At 44.6% G+C, this 24176-nt stretch overlaps 1 protein-coding gene across 50 annotated transcripts in view; it reads right to left on the reverse strand.

The window, feature by feature from the left end:
• DENND2B (DENN domain containing 2B) overlaps positions 1–24176 on the reverse strand; it is a 176813-nt gene that overhangs the window by 50519 nt on the left and 102118 nt on the right. For 41 of the 50 annotated variants that reach the window (XM_070626264.1, XM_070626261.1, XM_070626248.1 and 38 more), the window contains one exon: positions 2988–3092. The exons of 1 other annotated variant lie outside the window; for it this stretch is intronic. In XM_070626264.1, the coding sequence (XP_070482365.1) occupies positions 2988–3067 (80 nt within the window). In that variant the 5' untranslated portion in view covers positions 3068–3092. Of the gene's footprint in view, positions 1–2987; positions 3093–12490; positions 12552–24176 lie in introns of all 50 variants that reach the window. 8 more of the 50 variants (XM_070626255.1, XM_070626253.1, XM_070626280.1 and 5 more) reach the window with 2 other exon arrangements.

The raw sequence follows: 24176 nt of genomic DNA on the forward strand, positions 1-24176 counted from the left end.
ATCCCAGGTCATCAGTACCAACATCACGAAGCCTGACCTCTGGAAATCAGAGGAGCTTTGAGAATCCCACCTTCCACCCCAGAACTGGATACAGCCAAATCCCATGAGCCGGAGGGGGAACAGCCTGTGGGGAGGGTGTAGCTGGCAGCTGAGGGTGAAGCAAAGCACCCATCGGCCTCATCAACAAAGAGAAAGGGAAACCTGCTCTAGGAGAGCAAAACATAGCAAAGAACAAAACTCTCGTGGTCAAGTGAAAAGGCTTAGATTTCCTCCTCATACATATCCTGCCAAATCATGACTGTGCTGCAGAGGAAAAGGAAGAGAATAAATTAGCAAAATACCCATAGAAGCCTAATAATAGAATGGAATCCAGAATCTTTAACCCATACTGGCTTAGTGGCAGCACCAGGTAAAGTCTTATTTAAATTAGGAAAACAGCCTTGCAAATATATATCTTGACAGTTCCACAGGGTCCCATCTGCCCTTCCCCACCGGTTGTAAACACCTTGAAGAAAGAGAGTGGATCATGCTTCTTTGTCCCCTATTGCCCACCACAGAGCCTAGCACCTAGGAGGAGAGCCCTCAGAGCTCACTGACAATGACTTCCTAAATGAACTGGTGATTTACTGCACTGCTCAGCCCAAAGAACATCCCTCAGAGGTGGCTGGGGATGAAGGCAGCCAGAGAAAGCACAGGTGACAATTTTGAAACAACACCTATAGTCCAGCAGTAGCCTATGAAAGAAGGGTGTAGCCAGCCACAGAGACCTGTGACTCCATGCCAAAAGCCCAGGAAAGGAGGGAGGGAGAGCAGGAAGCAGAAATGTGACAGGAAGGAAGGGAAGGGAAGACTTAGAAGGGAGGCTAGAAAAACGCTTTTTTTAGGTACATGAGAGGCTCAGATAGTTACAAACACCATCCATCAAGTTATGATGGCAAGCATGCTAGGAACCTAAAAGAAGAGAAATTTCTAAAAACGTTTAAAACATGTACATATGAATTCCAAATAGAAACTGGGGTACTTGTCAGCAGCCCTGATTCTGCTTTGTGACTTGATGTAAACACTGCATCTCCCACCCCACCCCCAACATAGTGGAAATTAGAAGAAAAAAGGAATAGTACTGAAAGGAGCTGAGGGCTGCCAGGTACTGTAAGTTCTAATTCAGGTTCTAAATATACTATTTCTTTAAAATTAAGAATAAAACTATTCAATCTCATATAGTGCCTATTTCATCCATACAGTCTCACATAAAAAAAAAAAGGAAACCTTAGTTCCCAGTCTCCATCTGCCAACTCAGTCATAGTGAGACTGAGGAGTAAGACCCGCCACCAGACTGGTGAGAGCCCAGCCAGGAGCTCCCCAGGAGCAGACAACGGAAGACGAAGACCAGGCCTGTTTCTGGCGTGGCCACCAACACGGCCTGGGAGAATTCAGTTTTTCTCCCTGTTTTACTCAAGAAGTTGCTGGTCCCTGCTATTCTCAGCCTCACCCCATTCAGGGAAGCAAGTATGTAAGCAACTCTAGTCCAGGTTACAGGGGGAACACGGGCAGAAGGCAGGGGGTGTTCTTATTGGTCTTGCTGCCACAGAGTGGCTATTCAACTTGTTTCTCTAACTCCCAAGTTCTTATGTACTTAACAAGTCAGAACCTACCAATCTCTGTTCGGTTGACACAGTCCATCCAGACCATTTTCACTGGGACCAAACTGCATGTGCGGTATAGGGAACTCCTGCTGCCTCATTCACGCCAGTCACTCCTCAGTGGCCATGTCCTGCACTCCATTCTACCAACCATATCTGGACTCCAGCTCCGAATGAACCAAACGTCTACTAGCACCTGCAGTCAGATCTGAGTGTGCCATGCCTCGCTGGTCTCAGCCTGGCACTGCGTGCACCAGACATCCAGGAAGGAACTAGTCCTATTCCAACCTAAGCTGAACATCCTTCTCGTAGCTATTCACTCTAGTAGCTGAGGTCCCAAAAGCCAAATGTGTCCACCTGAGATTCAGCAGAAGGGGCTATGAAAGGTACGTGGCTTTAATAAAAGAGCCTGGAGGTTCTTCTAGAACGTCAGTATCAGCCTTGGCCCAGAGCTGAGAAGCCCTGGGGAGAGTTGTACATCTATCTGCCAACTCTGGAAATTTTTATGCCATCATATGGAGGGAGTTAACATTTATTGAGTGGCTTTATGCCAGACACTATGCTAAGCACTGACATATATTATCTCATTTAATCCTCACAGCAGCTCTGTGAGATAAGTACTATTATTATTATTTTACAGATGAGTAACCAAAATTTTAGAGGGCATAAGAAAATGCCCTGAGATCTCACTATTTGGTAAATAGTTAGAGCTTGGATTTGAAGTCAATTCTACTTAATTCCAAAATCTGTGGTTTTTCTTTGGTTCTACCTTCCCACTTTTAAAAAGAAGACAAAACCAGGAAAGCAGATTATAGCTTACACTGACTAAAATTCCCCAAGCTGCTTTGTTTGCAGGATGGCCTAAATTCTTATAGAACCTAGACTTCTGCTTGGAACTTGTGCTAACTTGTATAACTGCTGCCCCATCCCTACCCCCAGAGTGGGCAGCCTCCCTCACTACAGTGCAGCCTAGCTCAGGCATAGCCCCCAAGCTGTCTCCATCTTGGGAAAAGCATACAGCCAGAAGAACATCAGCTGCTTCATGCTGGCTCCATGCCTGGAGCTCTAGGCTCCTCCAATAGCACAAAGCAAAACTTGTTTTAGGGTCCCTGTTTGTTCCCTCCTATGGAAACTTAGAGAACTAGAAAATAGCATACATGTTAGAGACGACTCTTCCTTCATGGTCAGCATGAGCTGGGCCTAGATCCATCACCTGTACGACTGTCAGAGTCATGATGATAATCATGTAACTCAGCAAGGATCCTACCCAGGACCCAGGCCACTTGGCTGTCCTTTGATGCCACCCTTCAGAGAGCTCCATTCCTCCAGCAGTACTCCCCTACTCACCTGCTCAGAGTCCCCCGAGGGGCCTTAGTGCCTCCAGCTCCGTGAGCGATGCTGGAATTCTTGTTGGCAGTCATGGTCATTTCGGCTCTCTGCAAACCCAGAGCCCTGCAAAGAAGACAAGGCCTATAAGCCAAGTTTCCACGGGCAGCCAAAAGCACCTCAAACATTTCCAGATGACCTCCAAAACTGCCAAGAGGTTTCTGTGGCGGGTGGTAGGAACCACTTTCCCACATTTATTTAATTCCATGTATTATAGCTTAGGAGCCTCACCCCTAATCTGGGTTGGGGAAAGAGTCTGTGAGCTAACAGATAACTTCTCACTTCACAGAAAATGATAAAAAAAAACTCCATCTCCATCCTATCTCTCTCATTTCTTAAGTTAGAGTTTCCCAAACTTCTGGCATGCCACAGAGCCTTTATGAATTTTGCCATAGTTGCATACCTCCTGAATAACTATTTACTCAATATTTTTGTTTCATCAACTTGAAACTGTCTTGCTTTTCTTAAAATAGTAAACCTTGTTCTAAATAATCATTCAACAAATATTTACTGAGCACTTGTGTCCTAGGCACTGCCATCTAGCAAAGAATAAAAGAAAGTCTCAGCTCTCATGGAGCTCACATCCCAGTGGGAAGAAACAGACAATAAGCATGCACACATCACATTTATGTGATACATAAGTATACATTTGTGTATAATATTTATGGTGAAGATAAGTGGTAGGAAGGAAAAAATGAAGCAAGGTAGAGAAAGAGAAAAGAAGGTCTATTATTTTACATAGGATGTTCAAGGAAGAACATTCTGAAAAAGTGACATCTGAGCCAACACCATAAAATTATGAACTATCATATTTTTTCTAATACTCATTAAAATAAAATTAATATACATTAAAGTATTTAAGCACTTACAAAGTGAAAAATATCCGTTCATGTACCATATACAGTTAGCTAATATATCACTATCCTTTAGGGAACATTACTTTATGCTAAAATAATGAGGGCTGGCCCCATGGCCGAGTGGTTAAGTTCACGCACTCTGCTGCAGGCGGCCCAGTGTTTCGTTGGTTCGAATCCTGAGCGCGGACATGGCACTGCTCATCAGGCCACACTGAGGCAGCATCCCGCATGCCACAACTAGAAGGACCCACAACAGAGAATATACAACTATGTACCAGGGGGCTTTGGGGAGAAAAAGGAAAACAATAAAATCTGTAAAATAAATAAATAAATAAATAAAATAATGAAAGAAAGAAAAAGGTTAAAACTTAAAGGTATACTCAGGAGGAAGTAAAATTATTTCTTATTTGCAGATGGTATAATCTTGTATGTGGAAAATCCTAAGGATACCGCTAAAAAACTCTTAAATGAATATATAAAGTCAAGCAAGTTTGCAGCATACAGAGTAATATTTTTTTTTCCTTCTGCTTTTTCTCCTCGAATCCCCCCAGTACACAGTTGTATATTTCTTAGTTGTGAGTCCTTCTAGTTGTGGTACGTGGGATGCTGCCTCAGCATGGCCTGACGAGTGGTGCTGTCTGCACCCAGGATCTGAACCAGCAAAACCCTGGGCCGCCGAAGCGGAGCACACGAACTTAACCACTCAACCACAGGGCTGGCCCCACAGAGTAATATTTTTAAAAATCAATTTTATTTCTACACACTAGCAATGAACAATCTGAAAATGAAATCAAGAAAAACAATTCCATTGACAACAGCTGCAAAAAGAACAAAATACTTAGGAATAAATTTAACAAAAGAAGTGCAAGACTTGTATACCGTAAACTACAAAACATCATTGAAAGAGATTAAAGAAGACGTAAATAAACGGAAAGACATTCCATGTTCATGGATCAGAAAACTCAAAATTGTTCAGATGGCAACATTGCCCAAATTGATCTACAGATTGAACAGAATACTCATCAACTACAGAAATTGACAAGCTGATCCTAAAATTTTACGGCATTGTAAGGGACTTGGAATAGCCAAAACAATCTTGAAAAAGAAGAGTAAAGTTGAAGGTTTGGACTTACCAATTTCAAAACATACTACAAAGCCACAGTAATCAAGACAAAGTATACAGATATGAGAATAGAGATCAGTGGAATAGAATTGGGAGTCCAGAGATAAACACATCAATTTATGGTCAATTGATTTTCAACAAGGATGCCAAGACAATTCAATAGGAAAAGAAGAGTCTTTTCAACAAATGGTGCTAGGATAACTGGATATTCATATGCAAATAAATAAAGTAGGGCCCTTACTTCATACCATACAAAAAAGTTAAGTAAAAATGAATCATAAACCTAAATGTAATTACGAGCTAAAACTACAAGCAAAGCATAGAAGAAAGCACAGAGATAAATCTTTGTAACAATAGCTTAGGCAATGGTTTCCTAGATATGACACCAAAAGCTCAAGCAACAAAAGAAAATAAAGACAGGGGCTGGCCTGGTGGCGCAGCGGTTATGTGATACATTCCGCTTTGGCAGCGTGGGGTTTGATGGTTCAGATCCCCAGCATGGACCTATGGCACCGCTTAACAAGCCATGCTGTGGCAGGCATCCCACATATAAAATAGAGGAAGATGGTCACAGATGTTAGCTCAGGGCCGATCTTCCTCAGCAAAAAGAGGAGGATTGGTGGTGGAAGTTAGCTCAGGGCTAATCTTCCTCAAAAAAAAAAGAAAAGAAAGACATAAACTATATTATATCAAAATAAAAACTTTCGTGCTGTGAAAAATATCATCAAGAAAGGAAAGATGCCCACAGACTGGGAGAAATTATTTGCAAATCATCTATCTGCTAAGGAACTTATATCCAGAATATATAAAGGACTCTTACAACTCAATAAGAAAAACACAAATAACCCAATTAAAAAGTAGACAAAGGATTTAAATAGACATTTCCCCAAAGATATAAAATTGGCCAATAAGCACATGAAATAATGCTTAACATCACTAATCATTAGGGAGATATAAATCAAAACCACAATGAGGTATTATCTCACATCTACTAGGATGGGTATAATAAAAAAAAAACAGATGAAAACAAGTGCCAGTGAGGCTGTGGAGAAAAGGGAAACTTCATTCATTGCTTTTGGAGATAAAAAATGGCACAGCCACTTTGGAAAACAGTTTGGCAGTTCCTTAAAAAGTTATACACAGGGTAACCATATGACCCAGCATGATCCATTCCTGGGTATATATCCAAAAGAAAAGAAAACTTCATGTCCACACAAATACTTGTACATAAATGTTCATAACAGCATTATTCATAATTGCCAAAATGAGGAAACAAACCAAATGTTCTCATCAACGATGAGAGCATAAAGAAAATGTGGTATATTCATAAAATGGGATATTTTTCAGATATAAAAAGGAATGAAGTACTGACGCATTCTATAACATGGATGAATCCTGATGCTTTTTTATGAAATGTACAGAATAGGCAAATCTATAGAGACAGAAAGCAATTAGTGGATGCCTACGGTTGAGCTGAGGGTGGCAGAATGGGGAGTGGCTGCTATCAGTATGGGATTTCTTTTTAGGGTAAAAAAAAACTTCTGGAATTAGATGGTGATGATGGTTTCACAACTCTGTCAATATATTAAAAACAACTGAACTGTACTCTTTATATGGGTGAATTTTATGTTACGTGAATTATATCCCAATATAGATTTAAAACTTAAGAGTAAAAGAAGCTTTTAAGTGCCTTGGAGAGTAGATATGAGAGACAACACAACTGATATACCAAGCGTATTTCCAGCGTGAATGGTGCACTCTGGCCTGGGCTAACAGCACCTTCATGGAAGCTGAACAGTTCACGGAGAGTAGTTCTCTCACTCTGACTGGCATTCTTCTTACACTGACCAATATGAAGTATTTTTGGATATGAAAGTTGAACATATTTATGGCCACTAATGACCTTAAGCCTGGAGATGGAGGCCATCTTATTTATTACCTTTGTGCAAATAAATGATTGGTCTCGAAGACAAAAATAAGCAAACTCTAATTCCTGATATCAGGTATAGTTCTTTCCTAATTTCAACATGAAATGCACCACCTCTAATTTCTTTAACTTCGTGGGAGCTCTCAGGGCTGTGGTTTTGGTGATGGTGGGAGTGAGTGGAGTGGGAAGTGGAAAGGGAGGAAGCAGCTAGCAGGCATAAGGGCGATTATGCGATGGTGACAGCAATGAAACAGCCTACCAAGGTGATACTACAGATGCTTTTGGAAAAAAGAAAACACCACTGAGCCTCACTTTTATTCTTCACAAAGTGAGAAAAGCCTTCCCTACCTGTTGGGGGGAAAAATATCTTTATAAACTTAAGTATACAGCTAATGCTAGCGAGGAGGAGGAGGAGAATGAGGAGGAGAAGGATTGCCACCAGTGCATCTATGCACACCGACTCTGGTGAGACATGCTTTACCTGTACCAGCCCAGTGCCAACTTAAGTGATTTGCATATGGGTGTGCGTGCAACAGAAAGAAGGGAGAGAAGAGGCAGCCCTTGGAAGATTTCCCAGGCCAGTGCTCAGAATCCTCAGGGAGCACAGTGCTACAAGAAATCAACTTGCTAAGCATCAGCTTTCAATTGTGCCCATGGTAACAATGGTCACAATAACCATCGTAACCCATCAAAACAACACTGGACACGCTCTAGCAGCTCCAGGGCAGGCCCACTGGGAAAGGGCAGAAGATAAAAGACCATAAACTGAAATCTACTAAAAGAACATGATGAAAAACATATTCTTTCTTTTCCTGAATTTCTGGTCTAAAGAGAGTGGACCCACTGCCCTGAAATGCTATTATGTAGTTGAGTATGAGAACACAGAGCCAACTTAGTAAGAAGGAAAAATGTAAATGACTCTTACATTTGCTTGGGCCAAGAAGAAAAATCCTGTGAAGATGTAACCAAGAGAGGAGTGGATCGAAATTGCTACCAGGCCCATGGCAGGGACCTTTCGTCACACTTTGGCAAGAGCACAGCTGCTATTCTCAGGAGTGGGCTAGGAGTTAAGGCATCTTGGGCAGGCACTGCTGAAAACACCAGAAGAGCCCACCAAGTGAGAAGAACAGAGATGCCAACTCACCATCCTCCCTCCCACCTGCTCTCTCTAGGTCAGCTCTCTCATGGTCAGGGAACAACTAGCGGCCAGAGGAACTGGGGACCAGGCTAACCCTTTACACCTGAAGCTCAACCTTGAGCACTCTGCATGGCTGGCTTCCTGGGGGACCCTGCTTCTCCCCTGGCCCTAAGAGCAATGACAGGCTTTCATCTATGCTTTCAGCCTTTCATCTATGCTTTCAGCCTGATTCCTTGGCTCGTCTAGCTGCAAGGTGAGAAGGCTCCCAAGCAGAGGAAATACCCTCTGGGAATGGAGCAGAGAAGCAAGGAGGACAACAGGTTGTTTCGTTAGTTCCTAAGCCCCTCAACGGCAAAGTCCAGATAGAAACTGCATGTTTGGAAAATGAAATTGTTCAATTAGCATCTACCACCAGTCACGAGTTGCTCAAAAAGCCAGCTCTGACAAATTACAGACAACTATCTGAAAAGAAGAGTTACAATCCAGAGAAAGGAACGTAATAAGGTACCACTACAATTTTTCTATAAACTCTGCACTGAGACAGAGACCACAGTTCCAGGTACTTGAGGTGCATAGGAAAAATGCCTGACTTGGAGTCGGATAACTAAGTCCAACCCTGACTCTAACAACTGCTATTTAAGTGACATTGCACAAGTGAGTCTCAAAGACTCAACTTTCTCACTATATGAGCAATAACAATAACATGACTATCTCACATGATTTTCATGTCTGGCACACAGAAGCTTAATAAGTGGTTTTTCTTCCAGAGCATGCTTCTCTAGGTATCTGGAAGGCAACCTCTCCGGTCCTGAGCTTGAGGCATTTTTCGGACTCTCCACCACTGCCATTCAATCCATTTTCTATGCTAGGCACTGTGCAAGGTACGAGGATATAAAAACGGACACACACATTCCTGCCCTGGAGGAGCGAACTGTAAAGGGAGAAAAGCCATGTAAAAAGTGGACTCCAGGAAGGCCTCATAGAGAGGCGACATTTGAAGTAAGCCTTAACCTGCTTGAGACCCACAGTAAGAGGATCTAAGGAAAAGCAAAGGCACATTTATTACGAGACATGCTGCTAGATTCTTTATATAATTCTAATAGCTAAAGTTAGGAGTCTTCACATGTATTAAATCATTTAACCCTTGTAACAACCCTATGAAGCAGGTACTATTATTAGTTACACATTACTGAGGAAAACAAGGCATAGAGCAGTTAAATAGCTTGCCGTAAGCTACACAGCTACAAAGTGGCAAGGCAGGAATTTGAGCCCAGGTGGCTTGCACCAGGGCCCTAGCTCTGAGCCAGGACTCTGTATGGCCTCCAATTATCTTCTAATTCAGCTCTTACCATTCTTCATGGTAATGATAACACAGACTCATTTTTCCAATCAGGAAATGTAGTTTCAGAGAGATCAAACGATTGGTCCAAGATCATGCACCCACTGAAGGAACAGAGCAAGAAGGTGAACTCAGCTCTGTCTGACTCCACTGTCCACCTACTTTCCTTAACATCGATGGGGGTACTTGTTAAAAATGCAGAGCCCCAGGCTCCACTTCCTCAATGGGAAACTCAATGGGGATGAGGCCTAGGAATTTGCATGCACTTTAGCCTAGTCTTATATACCAGTAAGTATGAAAACGTGTCTTGTAACATGCTCTCTGAGGACTTGGAAAGGTATGAAGGGTCACCACTAACCATGTGCCCAAGAGTTTGCCCAGCTGTGAGCATATAAGAGATGGACATTCAGTCCCTCTTCTTCCTCCCATCACTCAGCTTCTTCCACTCCACACAGAACCACGGACCCTCAGTGACAAAGGAGCAGGTACATCACTGGATCCAGCAAGCGCATTATAAACGTCTCCTCTAGACAGTGTCCTCAGTTTGTGCGGGTGCTCAGAGTTGCTGTTTCTCGAAACCACTCCTCCTGCCACCCATCTCTAGTAGCCAACAACCACTTTCCTCACTTTCTCTTCATTTGCAAACTCCTGGGAAAAAGAGTATTTTATACCCAAAGACATAAACCGGTAGCTTACAAGGTCAAAAATATGCCTCATTTGGCTTTCCTTTTATTTTTAAAAAATTTGAATTAGTTACAAATATTTAAAAAATTGGGTGAGCACAAATAAAAATTCAGATTCTGGCTTCTCTTGAAAAATTAGAAAATTTGCCATCACTGTCTGCGTTTCTATACAGCAAGAGTTGGCCAGACCTGAGTCTAGTGGCCTATGTAGATGTAGCACGTTCTCTCTAATTTACTACTGTCCCTCCCCACCCAATGCCTACAGCGGGGCAGCTTTACTCAGCTCTCTGCCCTGACTCCCAGTCTGCAGGTGATTGCTCAGCCCTAGCCTGTGGCCCAGCAGGAAAGGGTTAGGAGTACTGCACTGGAAGCAGTCACTCAAAGCCTCCTGGACGGCGGCTGGCCAGAGCAGTGTAGGAAAGAAGAGCGTATTCTTGTGCAGGCACCGTCTCTTGGCCGCTTGCAACCTCCCGTCTATTCCTCTCACTGTCACTGGAGGAAAGACCCTCTGGAAGGCTCCCTCCTTTTGCTCTTGCTCAGGACAGCCTTCACCTTGCAACTCTCTCCCCAGCTCCCTTAGTGTCCCCTCTCCCTACAATCCAATCCCATCACCCAATCCAGATACTCCCAAGGTCCAAGAAAGGACCCCTAGAGGTCAGTCTCTGAAGGGCAGCTCCTTCTGAGGGATGCCCAGTCTCTAAGAATGAACCTTCCTATCCTAGAGCAAAACACTGTTTCCTCTTGTTTAGGTGACATTTCTAAATGTCTACTTGGTACTTTTCCACAGGCCTAATTGTGGACGTGACAGTATGCCTTGTCCCTAAGGAAGGAGACATTTGAACCCTGAGAGTGATGAGGAACAGATGCAAGCATTTGGAGGGAAGCCTCCCATTCTGCTGGAGTTAACGTCGCCTTTGAGAGGAGACATGAACACTGCCAAGCATCTGCTTTACTTGTCCAGGTAAGAAGTCGAGACACTGACAAAGGAAATCTCTAAACCACATGAGAGAATTCCACTGATAACTACATTCCACTAATCTCTTAAGCAATCTCTCATGTGGAAGTAATAGCTTAGGAAGCAGCCCTAGGAAAGGAAACGGTGGGAAAGGGAACTGAGCTGTGTGTGTGCCCTGAGAACCTGGTTACAGCCCAGAGACTGTACAGCTCTGTACAGCTGTAGTCTGACTGCCCCAAGGTCAACCTGCCTACTCACCCTGCTGAGGGAGCACCTACTCAGACCCTCTACCTTCTCACTGACTCCCTCCTGCAACCTTTCCTCCTCCCTAGTCCCTGGCCGAGAAGAGAAGGAACAGACTGGCAACTCCCCCAGAGGAGGGCCTAGGTCTTTAATTTCTTCCTCCAAGAGTATCAGCAACCAATATGGCACTGCAAGCTTCAGGGAGGGTCGTCCTTAGAATGAGTTCCTTTAAGTATCTGAACCAGAGTTCTCAAGAGTGTGGGCGTTTGTCTTCCTTTCTCTCCTGCAGGTGTCCCTGGGTTGGGCTAAGATGGGAAGGACTTTGTTTACCTTTCATAGCTCTGCCAGGACCAACAGATCCAGGCCTTGCTGTAGCAGCTCACCGGCACAGCCGCTCTGTTCTTTGTCACTTCCAGGAAGTTCAGCCAACCCCCTGGTCTCCTGACATCCTGGCACCCTCTGTCCCCACGTGGCTGAGAAAGCTGCAGGCAGTGATAGAAAGTTCTCCATTTTTTGAACAATCCTCAGTACTTTTTTGCAGAGAGTTCTGCACATAAAAGGTGCTCAAATAAATGTTAATTGACTTGCTAACTGATGACAAAAGAGGGCCCCCAAGGAGTCTAAGGCAAGGATTACAAAGGGCCCTAGAAATTCTACCACTGGCCAGGTCCTTCAAGGTGCACTTGTTTTCCAAAAGTCACAGTTGCTATAAAACCGATGAAAGGGAGTTTCCCAACTGTAGCTGCCACCCAGTCGGACCGTCAATAGCAGGCATTTCCCTCCCACCCCTTAGCCAATGCTGTCTACTTCAGGGCTTACAATCTCCTCACAAGCATCTCTATTATCTTCCAGGACCTGCTGCACTAACAGGTCCTCAGCCAGCAGACCCAGGAGGAGAGGCCGTTCCTGGGAAACTTGCCCTCATCTCATTCACCCTAGCTTTCTCCTCCCTCATCCCTCTTTTCCTCGCCTCCTTTCCTGATTCATTTCTCACTGCTTATCTGCCCACAACCTTGTCTTTGGCTCTGCTCTGCCTAAAAACAAGGGATTACAAGGGAAAGGGGAAAAAGTGGGCTCAGACTTTGGGTGGGCAGGCATCAAAAGCTTTAGAAAGGGAGACAGGAAGGATTTTCTCAAGTCTATCCCATAATTCCCTCCAGAACACCAGACCCCTTTTCTCCGTCACTACGTCTACATACCTCGTACCTTGGATCTTTTCCATTCCAGCCCCAGGTTCTGGGATTCTAGGTCCAGAAAACCCTTCAAGCAAAAATGATGAGGGGATTACAAGCCTGGTCAAGTGGAGAGAAACCAGATTTGCTTTGCTGAAAAGTCAGAAGAATTGCTGGGTGTTTTTACACGTCCCTATGAGGCTGAAATCCTCTTCAACTAGCCACAGGAAAAGATGATTTTTTGTTGTTGTTATTGTTGAATAATAATCAGAAAAAAATTAAGCTCTCTTTCCATCTCTTCACTCTCCACTTATCACTCCCACATCCTCTTTCCCAACCCTCCTCCTCAAAGAGGACTTGAAGTTTGGATTTTCAACCTCAACCATTTTCAGTCCCTTTTCCTGCCAGATGGTCCTTCTCCACTTCAGTACAGATTCTGTGGCGGTTTGAAGCTGGATTTAAATGTTTCCTGAAAGTCTAAAATGGGGTGAGGGCTTATTAGGCAATCCCAGGCCAAAGGGAATCTGGTTGCTTCCAAGATAGTTTTAAAAACCTAGACACGGCTGTTTTTGCCAGTCTGGAAACTCAGCGTCTCAGCAAGTGGCTTACCCCAGCTCTGCCCAGATGACAGAGCCCACTCTGTCCGATGACATGCCAGCACTTGGAAGAAGAAAGTAGAATGGAGGCTTGCCGCACAAAGAGCCCAGGTCCTGGGAGCTAACCACCGCCCTCTTTCACTTTGGCAAGAACCACCTGGTGGGTCCCGTAACCATGGTGAAGATTCAAAGGCCACAGACCTACCTCGCACCAGTGCCTTCCCTCTGGCCAGCCACAACAGATCAGTTGCCATTTCCTGCACATGCCAGGAATGTTCATGCCTCCAGCTTTTGTTCAACCCGTTCCTTCTATCTTGATGTCCTCTACTCCCATTCTTTCTTAAATATCCAGTTCAAATGTCAACTTCTTTCCAATGCCTTTCCTGATCCTAAATCTTGACTTTATTCTCACCCCTCCCAAGCTCTCTCATCTAGTTGAACTCAACCTAACTGATGGTGAGATATCTCGCCTGCTCTAGAAAAACACACCACCCACAAGCCGACTTTCTCAGAAGAGGACTGGGAAAGAGTAAGGGCTAAAGGGATGAGGCAAGTCTCAATACCTCTGTTTTCCTTATACCTCTGTTTTCCTGTCTGTAGCACATGGAGAATACCCCACAGGAAGACCAATGAGAAGCCATCTAGAAAACAGAGGGCACTCGGAGGCAAGAAAGAACACATTTGAGTCTCTGGGCCAAGGGTTTAGCTCTCCCCAACTATCAAGCCTTAAAACCTCTTCCCTTGTCCTCTTTTAGCTGAGTTTGCTTCCTATTTCACTGAGAAAACAGAAACAACCAGAACAAACCCTCCATTAGCTACCACCACCAGCATCAGTGCAGATCTTATCATTTCTCTGCTCAAAACCCGGACATGGCTCCCAATCACTCAAAGTAACAGCCAAAATCTTTACAGTGACTTACAAGGCCCTTCATCACCTGGGTCCCTGTGACATCTCTGACCTCATTTCAACTACTCTTTCCCCTTACTCTTTCCACATCAGCCACACAGTCTCCTTCTTATTCCCTCAAACACAAGAGGCACATTCCTACCGCAGGGCCTTCACACCTGCTGTACCCTGTAACTGGAATGTACTCCCTGTGAGAGAGCCTGCTCCCTTCTCTCCCAGGTCTTTGGTCAGATGCCACCTTCTTAGTGAGGCCTTCCCTGACCATACTATAAAAAATTACTATTAAAAAAACTTCCTCCACCTGCTACCCCTCAGCACTCCTCGTCCCCCTTTTCTGTTTTATTCTTCTCTACAGCATTTATCACCATCCAACACACTCCTTTTCTTTTCTACTTATTTATTATGTTTATATATAAGTTCTACCAGGTAAGGGATTTTTGTGTTTTGTTCACAGTCTTTGGTGCCTAGCATAGTCCCTGGCACACAGTAGGCCCTCAATAAATATTTTCTGAATGAAAACACATTTGCCACAACCTCAGAGCGGCCCTCCCTGGACAGGGTGAGTGGCTTCTGGATCCATTATCCAGGCTCATCTTCCAACCCCACCAGCCTTTCCAGTTCAGAGTTAGACCTACCTGCTGCAATCACAGCCACTCAGAAGATTCAAAAGGGAGCCATACCACCCAAAAGACTGGGAGCCCTGAGCACCCAAAAGATTCAGGGCAGGAGTGGCTTCAGCCCAAGAACTCAACTGAAATGTTCTGTGCAAAGATTACAATGACTTTCCTATTGTAAAATGCAAGAGTCTTTTCTCTAGGGCTTAATGAATTACAGGACCTTCCTTTCCTGACGCCTACTATTTTGGACACTACCTATCAGCCCTCTCTGAAGCACCGTAATGTGGTTAACTCTCAATCTGGAGCACACGCCCTGGGGGTAGCATTTCACAACCTGCCTGGAAGATCTTCATACTCAGCAAAAAGGGGCACAGGTTAAGAAAGGTCGGGAAATACTGTCGGAGAAGTAGAGAAGGAAGACAGGTGGTGGGTGCCTAAAGCTTTCATTTGTTTACTTACACGAACCCTTCGAGGTCATCTTCCGAGCCAGATCCCCATACACCTACGCTATACTCTGATCCTTGCCCTTGAGCAGCTCCCCATCCTGACTGAGACAGGCAAGCAAAGAAAAGATCCTGGTACAATGTAACAAAGGCTGTGATAGAAGCATGAACATAGAGTTCCAGAAGCAAGGAGAAAGACATCTAATCAAGTGGACAGGGAGAGCTTCTGAAGGAGACAAGAAGTAACACTGGGCTGCAGTGGCATAGTAGTTAAGTTCACATGCTCCGCTTTGGCAGCCCAGAGTTTGTGGGTTCAGATCCCCAGCATGGACCTACACATCAGTCATCAAGCCATGCTGTGAAGGCGTCCCACATACAAAATAGAGGAAGATGGGCACAGATGTTAGCTCAGGGCCAATCTTCCTCTCCAAAAGAAAAAAAAAGAAGTAACACTGGGCTGAATCTTGCAGGACTTGTAGAAGATAAAGAAGGCAGAAGAAGAACATTGCAAGCAGAAGAAAAACCATTAGCAAAAGCCAAGGAGTCCTTGGAGCAAGCTGAGATTTCCTGAACAGGACACAAAAAGCGATAACCATAATGGAAAACACTGATAAATTAGACTGAATTAAATAAGAACTCTGTTCATAAAAAAATGCCATTTAGAGAGTGAAAAAGGAACCTACAGAGTGGGTACAAAGGTTACTGGGCTCAGCAGATTTAGGAACATTAGATATATAGAGCAAAGTTATCAAGAAATAGAGCAACTCAAACTGCAGATCTTGGCCAGATCATTAAGGTTGAATTTCCCTTTGGAGAAAAGCCCTTTGCTGTTTAATTCTGGAAGGTAGTAGAAGAAAGTACATGTATACAGCCAAGCTCTGCTAGTTCTCTGCATGCATTTATCTCATTTAACCTAGTGGTCTTTATCTCTATTTTATGGGTGAAGAAACTGAGGCTCAGGTTAAGTAATTTGCCCAGAGTTTCACAGTAAGCAGCAGATCCCAGAGTCTAGAGAGGTTGGCAGTGAGCTCTATAAGTGACACGAGCATATCAGTCCTTCGGTCTCTGTCGTATTTCACGTCAGGAAGCCATCCTCCATCCCAAGTATACCCCTGCAGCCCACCTCTATCTGGAGAGAGTTAGAAAAGGATATTGGTAGAGGTCTCATGCCTGACCCCCAAATTCTTGGTGTTAAAACCCCACTTTTCTTGAAGCCATCTAGTTCAGAGGGCCCTGAATCAATACAAAATAACTCTAAGAGACGTTGCTTTCCTGCTGTTCTTCGGGCCTTTTCTCCTCATTCTTCTTCCCCACTAAGGAACAGAGACACTCACAAACACAGACCCTGGTCAAAGAAAGGCCTTCTCCTAACAATGCAGTCCTGCTGGAGCTGAAAGTGAAGGTAAAGGGAGTCTGTCCATCCATCTGTCCAACTTCTTTAAGGGTCACGATGGGGGCAGAATTTGCCTCTTTTTCCTCCTTTAAGCAAACCAAGTGCTCCTTGGCAATCGCAGTCTGTGGTTCTCAAACTGTGTGCTGAGTTGCCCTAGAGCACTGCAGTTAACCCACAGGGGTGCTGCAAGATACTCTAAATTTTTGAGGAAAACAGACCAATCCTCAACATTTGTTGGACACCCCACAAGTTCACAGTTTTAACATTAGATTGCACTACATTCTTTTTGATGATGTCATTTCTTTGTGAAGCTGAGTTTACTGCAGCTGCTGTGATAAAAAGCAAGTACCGCGTGAAAAGCGGTATGGAACAGGAAATGAGGATGGCAGTATTCAATCTGATTCCAAGATGTGAGATGTTGTGCAGTGCCCAACACATCCAATTAGTAATTGTGGTTATTTAAGAATGAGATAAAAATATTTTTCCTTTCAATTTACGTGTATAATTTTTTCAAATGGCTACTAGTTGTTGGATATAAGCACTTATTAAATTGTTTAGACCTGAATACTTAAAAAATGAAACTTACATATTTCTTTTGACCTATGAGCACTGTGAAAAAATTTACTGAAACACTAAGGGCCCGTCAAGTGAGAAAGTTTGGGAACCTCTGCAGCAGGTGTTTCTAAGTCTCTGTGTCAAGGAGCCAAGAAGGAGTTCCAAGGACAGGCCTAACCCCGCCCCAGAGGCAGGCACGCAGCAAGCACTCAGGCCTACGGACGGGACACTCGGGCTTCCCACAGCAGCTGACAGAACATCTGCCCCTCTGCCTGAAGAGAAGTGGCTGCAGACCACCTCCCTATGGCCCAGACGCTGTGCACATCTGTGTCAGTTTCACCTCGGGCTCCCAGGCTCCTCCCAGGATCTCCTCTGAATCCCCTCCTTGAAAAGCTCTATTCAGCACCGACCTCATGAATAAAACCTAAAGCCAGCCCAGAAGCCAGCCAGCCGGCAGGGGACTTCCACACTTGGGTAATGTCCACAAACCAAACCATTAATCCAGAGAGGGAGGGAGCGATGAGAATCTGGGAGAGGGCTTCCACTGACAGCCCATCCACTGAAAGGCCAACTGGGTTTTTTGGGTGAAGATTTGCATGAAAATAACTCCTTTGTGCCCAAGGGGTTCTTGCCTGATAAACGCCCTCCCTCTATTCTTCCCTTAAGTCATAATCCTCTGTTGGTGACATCACAGCTGTTGATACAATAGCCAACTGGTGTGATGTCACAAGACTCGACTTTTGTCATTTTTGGTAGGGGGTGGGGGTAGAGAATGTGACAAAGGGCTGAAACCAGAATAAAGTTATAGAACTGGAATTTGCTTTTTCATGCTAATTCCCCTGGTAATGAAGGGCAGTGACTCAGAAAAGGAAAGGCAAGCCACTGGCAGCAAGGCTATGTGTAGATTCTTCTATACCGAGGGAAAGGGGCAGGGCAGGGGTAAGGAGCAGGGATGGAGGTTGCGGTGAGGAGAGGTGGTAGGGGGCAGGAGTAAGGGGAGGGGGCGAGGGCAGAAAGGAGACAAAAGAAAGGAGTTTCAATTCTAGGATTAGCCAAATATGAAGACATTCTCAGTCTGGCCAAGCCCAGGACCTTCTCTTTCCATCATCCATTGTCTGAGCCCAGCGTAAGCGGAGAAAAGCTGAAATGTAGGAAAGGCTCCAGGCTGGAACATTCCCTGGAAATTAATGTTTGGGATATGGTTTTGAGTTCTGGACTCCACACTGTCAGAGGGGCAGACTCAGTTTGGACTGTGTCCTGAGGATAGTGACCAGGATGGAGAGGGCACTCAGAGGCATGTCACAGGAGAAATGACTAAAGGAACTGAGAATGTTTACCCTGGAGAAGAGAAGGCTCTAGATGGGGGAGGCTGATAATTGCTTTGAGAATTGTGAGAGGCTCTCATGTGAAAAAGGAATTAAATGTGTTTTCTATGGTCCCTCGAAGAGATCTAAGACAAAGAGAATATCCAGAACGGCCAAAATGAGGGGGGACTTTTTATTCTTACATTCCAATTAGAGACTATAAATCTTTTTAATTCCTTACTTCTCAGTTACAGACTATGCTCCTGAGGACAAAGACTGTCTTGTTCACTATAGTATATCCCAGAACTTAAAGTAAGTGGCACATAGTAGGAGTTTATTAATATTTGTCAAATAAAGGAACAAATGAAGCCATGACAATGGTCTGCTGCAGTTGCTGGTGTTTACAGGGACTCACTCATTCCGTTAGTAATTGCTAAATCCCCACCACACGGCACTCACTCAGTTAAGATGCTGAGGATACAACAGCGAAAAACAGGTAAGGTTAGTGTGGCACCCCCTGCTCCCTGCTTTGTAGATTAGCAAGGGTAGCATGTAAGGTCCCTTCCAATATTGAGATTCCTTGGCTCTTAGAGTTGACTAAAAAATTTAAAACTGAGAGGAAAGAAGACCCCAAAGGCCTTAGAGCAACCCTACCTACCACCACCACTACTACTACGTACAAGGCTAGAAATCTAGAGCAAACCAATGAAGCCGGGTACCTGAGGGTTACTGTAGGTAATAAACCAATTTGCTATTTTTCCTGTTTAACTTGAGGGGTGACTCAGGGGTCTAGAGGATTTGTGAGTTTGTTTTGCAGAAGACAGACAATGCCATCGGGGAGGTTGCGATCACCATCACGATCACCATCACGATCACGTAATGGCTGGCCCTCAGCAGCCACTGACACCCAGAAGTCAGATTGCCCAGGGGTTTAACGGGAGTAACCCCTTTGTTTCCCCAAAGCTCCTCCTGCCAAGCTCCGTAGCTCTATAAAACCCCCTGCTTTCTGCTCTTGGGGAGGCAGATTTGAGCGACCCCAGACTCCCACCTATTCATTTTGGCCAATTCAAATAAATCTTTCTCCACCTCCAACCACCAGTGGCTCAGTGTTTGGCTTGCTGGGCACCAGGCACTCAAATGGAGATTAGGTGGTTCGGTATCACTGAGACTGCCTTTTCAGCTGGGGAGAGGCCTCATGACGAGAGGGCACTGTGCTGGACCAGACCAGACCAGATCAACCAGACTGGGCGTTTATCAAGGCCCCGCTCCACCACCACCAGACAAAGCAGGCTCCTATGTGAACCTGGGCTCACTCAGCCCCGCAATAAATAAGTATGGTCCAGTCAGGTAAAATGAGGTATTTCAGATACCTGCCTTTCTCCCAAGGAACTTAAAATTTCCCCATCAGCCTCAGGCAATTTTCCTGCCACCAGCCTTCCGAAGGACAACACAGTTACCGCAGAGCAATTTTCAAAGAAATAATTCTAAGATCTTCTTTGCCTAGGTTGTATTAGGACTACAGGCTTGTTTCCAACTGCGGAGGGCAGGAGAGTGTAACTACAGGTAATGAAGCAGATTGAACAGTAACGATACACAAGATGCCAGACGTGATCCTCTCCAAGGTAGTCCTTAGAGGCCTGAACATTTATTCCAATATAGTCTCAAATCTTCTGAAATTCCTGTCTGGAAACTGCCCTCAGAGACTGTGGAACACTATTTGAATTTTCTCTGAAGCAAAATCTCCATCCTTCAAGGTGCTACCTCATTCAGAGATGTATAACCAAAAAAAGGTACAAAGTAAAGAAAAGCATCTTAGGTCAGAATAAGTAGTAACTGTCCAGTATGCTGGAGAGCCTTGACATCAAAGGGGATGTATATCGAGACTGTCCCAAATTTCCACTTTTTAGAATATAGCAGTCGTTATTCACTTTGAGGTCACAGAGCCCTTTGAGTACCTAATAAACCCCAAAATTTCCACAGAAAATTTATAAGAACATAAATTTCTGTCTACTGTTTTAGGGGGTTCACAAGCTCCCAAAATGCCTCCATAGACTCATTTTAAGAATCCCTGTCCTAACCTATTTTTACCTTCCCCATAGAGGCACAGATAATTCTGAATGGACATCTACAGAGCTCAGCAGACATGCCAACGCTGGGCACTGGGAAAGGCTCACTTGCAACAACACACCCTGCTTCCCTGAGTCCTTGCAGCACTATGTCTCAAACTTGGATTTACAAACAACTACCCATCATGGGCCTTCAGGAGTGTTAGAAATAGCCAAATCCAACAATATTACACTCACAAATGCCAAGGGTCCTGAGACTCAAATGTGCTATTTTCTAATGCGGTTTGTATATTGGTGCTAGAGATAATTCCCCAAGAGGAATCAAGTCTGCTATCAGGGAACCACACTGGTTTGGCCGTGTAAGTGTAGACATAAAGAGCAAGCTATGGTCACAGCATCTATTTTCTCCCCTTTCCCTAAGCCTCCAGTCCCCCTGTGGGGAGCATGGGGAATATGCCTCCTCCCCTCCTCTGGGCCAGCTGGCGTGCTCACCAAGCAGCTCCCAACATACTAAAAGCCACCCAAGTCACATCTGACTCATACCATCACTCTTTGTAATGAGGTATGACATGTATCTAAGCTTTTGTATATTTTCATATTTGTAGCCTACAATTAGGCATTTTTGAGGGATGTAGCTGACTGGTGGTTCTGTTCGGTGACCTATAATTATTCACACAGGCATGATGGCCAATCCAGGCAACTGTCAGGCTGGAGGCACTATGAGCTCAGACCTAATAAAGGAGGCTACTTGGCTCTTAGGAGGTCCAGAGAATACTGGTTAGCAACGGGGCCTCAGAAGGGCCACACTGCTCTTCCTTGCCTGCACACAGAGACACTCCCGCTTCTGTCCCCTTCACCCTACTTCCTCATCTACTGCCTGGCTCAGCACAGCTCACTCCCAAGCCCAAGTGTTGGGACATCTGTGGGCCCAGAGCCCACAAAAATGGACCACTTTGTTGGACCCAGTCTCTGTTAACAAGGCAATAGCCACGTAAGGCAACTTCTAGAACTCCCCACCAATTTCCCACCTGAAGAAAAAGGGGTCACACTCACTGGCCCATAGAATCCTACAGTCCACTGCTGTCCAGCTGGACTGTGGGAGCTGAGATGGGCCTCCTCTCTGAACCAGCCTCTCTGCCACCAGTTTCAGTGGCCTCACTGCTCCCAAGGGTCCAATAGAGCAATTCCCCCCATGCAAATGCCCACTACCCTGCTTCCCCACTACTTCCCTGGATAGGAGGGAAGGGGTGGTTTGCACTAAAGATCCATCCCTAGTGACATTTCACATACATACTTGGCTCCAACAAAAACCGGTTCCTTGATTCTTAAATGGCAGCTCAAATCTTGATTCTAAATATAATCAAAGATACAGCCACTAGCCAGCTCAGTGCAGCTGTGAAAGACAGTTGTGACCCACTCATCAAGTATGAGCCCAACATCTAAACCACAATTACTTTGCAAGTTCCCCTTCTTCCCAAATACTGACTCCAAAGCGGTTGAGAGTGCTTTATACTTTACAAAAACACTTTCACATGTTATCTCATTTTACCAAACAAGTCCAGGAGCCTAAACGCAACAGGCATTTTCTCTATTTTACAAGAAGGAAACTGAGGCTCTGGGAGGCTGTCTTGCCCCAAAGTCACTCAACTAGTAACTGCAGAACCACATCTAGAACTACTTTGTAGCCATGTGACCTCAGTTCTTATGTCAGCAATTAATAATAGCTACCTCATAGGGCTTACTGTAAGGATAAATGGGCTAATATACGAAATGATGTCTGGTCCATAGTAAAGACTATGTTATTATTGTTGATATTATTAAAAGTACTATTACCACCACCACCCAGAATCCCCAATTCCAAATCTATAGAGCTCTTTCCTCTCCATCCTGCTGCAGCTTTGCAAAGATTACTCAGGAAGTAGTTTCATCTAACCTTGAGTGAGTCTAGCCCCAATCTCTGTAATTTGCCTGTGGAACCTAGAACTCAATGTTCTATCTTACCACTCCACAAACTTGTCTATACTTCTGTGTGCACACGTGTACACACACATGCTACCTTTTCTGCAAGTCTATCTGCTGGCCTTTGATGTCAATTATGCTATGTGAGCCACCATTCTGTGGCTTGCCCTGCCTGCAATACTCAACTTTCACTTATATCCAACTCTTCATTCATTCATTCAGTTCTTTCCTTTAACAATCATTTAATGAGTACCTACTCTTTACCAATCGCTGTACTAGGTACTGGAGGAGATATTCCTTGCCCTCCAAACACACCAAATGAGAAGTGCAGAAGAGTGGAGGCACAAGGGGAGTGATAGCACAGAGGTACCAGAAAATAACTCTGTCTGATGGCAGCACAATAGACTTCAGAGAGGGCGATGCTAACGAGTATAGACAGCAGGGCCGACTGGAGTTTTCTCAGCAGACAAAAGGAGAGAAGAACATTCCAAGCTGAGGGAACAGCATTTACACAGGGATACAAGGCAGAATCATACAGAGTAAGACAATCTCCTACTGACAGCATGGAGGGGCTGTGTGTGTGTGTGCGCACACATGTGTGTGTGTATGACAGAGAGAGAGAGAGAAAGAGAGAACCAGAGACAGAGATAGAAAGAAAGACAGAGAGAGACAAACACAGAAAGAGAGACAGAGACAGAGAGACCACAAAAAGCGAAGAGAGAAAAATTAGGTGGGGGGTAAGCCCACACCGCCTAGGGGTGGCAGGCAGCTGGGACAACAACATCACGTCTGCCTTTCCATAGACTGAGTGGCAGTCTCGACTCCCTGGCTATGCTTACAGCGTATCAATTTTAAATGTAAAATCCTTTAACAACTGTTTTCTCTCTCTTTCCGTCTCCTCTTCTTCTAAAGAAGAGCTGTTTATCCCTATTCTCATTTCTGCCCCGCTCTGAGCCCTGAGTTTTGGTGCCAATGCTTTTACACAAATCCAGCTTCACGTCCTGAGTGAAATATAATTTCATAGGAATGTAATTCTGGAATGATCTCATTGAAAAAGCACATCCAGCAAAGGCCATGAGCAAACTTCAGGCCAGCCCATTCACACCCAGAGCCAAGAAGATTGCAGACCCCTTTCCCTTAAATGGAGAATGTGCCTGGGGCCCAAAGCAAAGCACACCAGCTGCCCACGGATATTATCCTGCCCACAGTCAGCCTGCCTGCTTGCAGACCCAGGCTTGGGTTCAGAGAGGCAACCACCTCAAACCAGTCTGCACCAGGCAAAGACTGACTCAAGGGAACATCCAAGCAAACAGGTCTCACCACAGAGATACTCCCTATGTCCCTAGGTAGGGCTCTGGCTCCAGGTCACAAAAAACCAACTGAAGCTATTAACACTCCCTTGTCACAGCCCCATCAGACAAAAGAATGTCCAGAAGCCAAGCTGCTAAGCATCTTCCCCACAGCTACCAGCTTTTCCTAACTCTCTGAAACTCACTTGCTATCCAACTCTACTGAGAGAGTCAGAAAGTAGCGTGTTTGACTCTGAAAAGTAGATGTCAAAGCCAGGTCTAGCCTAGTCCAGCAGAGTTGAGACAGAGTGGAACTGGGAAAGAAATGATATATCTGATGGACTTTCAAAAATCCTAGCTGAAAAATCACCAAGTTGGAATCTTTGGAAAAAATGTCCTCACTCCAAATGTGTGCCCCACCCCCAATGAATCTTTATAAAATAGACCAGAAGAGTAGGAAAAAATTAATGGCTTGTGGCCTCTACAGGAACTCTCCATACTATCTTTGCAACTTTAAAACTATTCTGCAATAACAAGTTTATTGAAAGTAATGGCTTGTCATGGTTTCCTCTATAAGGAATAAC

This window comes from Equus przewalskii, chromosome 6 (assembly GCF_037783145.1).
Source record: "Equus przewalskii isolate Varuska chromosome 6, EquPr2, whole genome shotgun sequence".
In the NCBI taxonomy this organism is placed as follows: domain Eukaryota; kingdom Metazoa; phylum Chordata; class Mammalia; order Perissodactyla; family Equidae; genus Equus; species Equus przewalskii.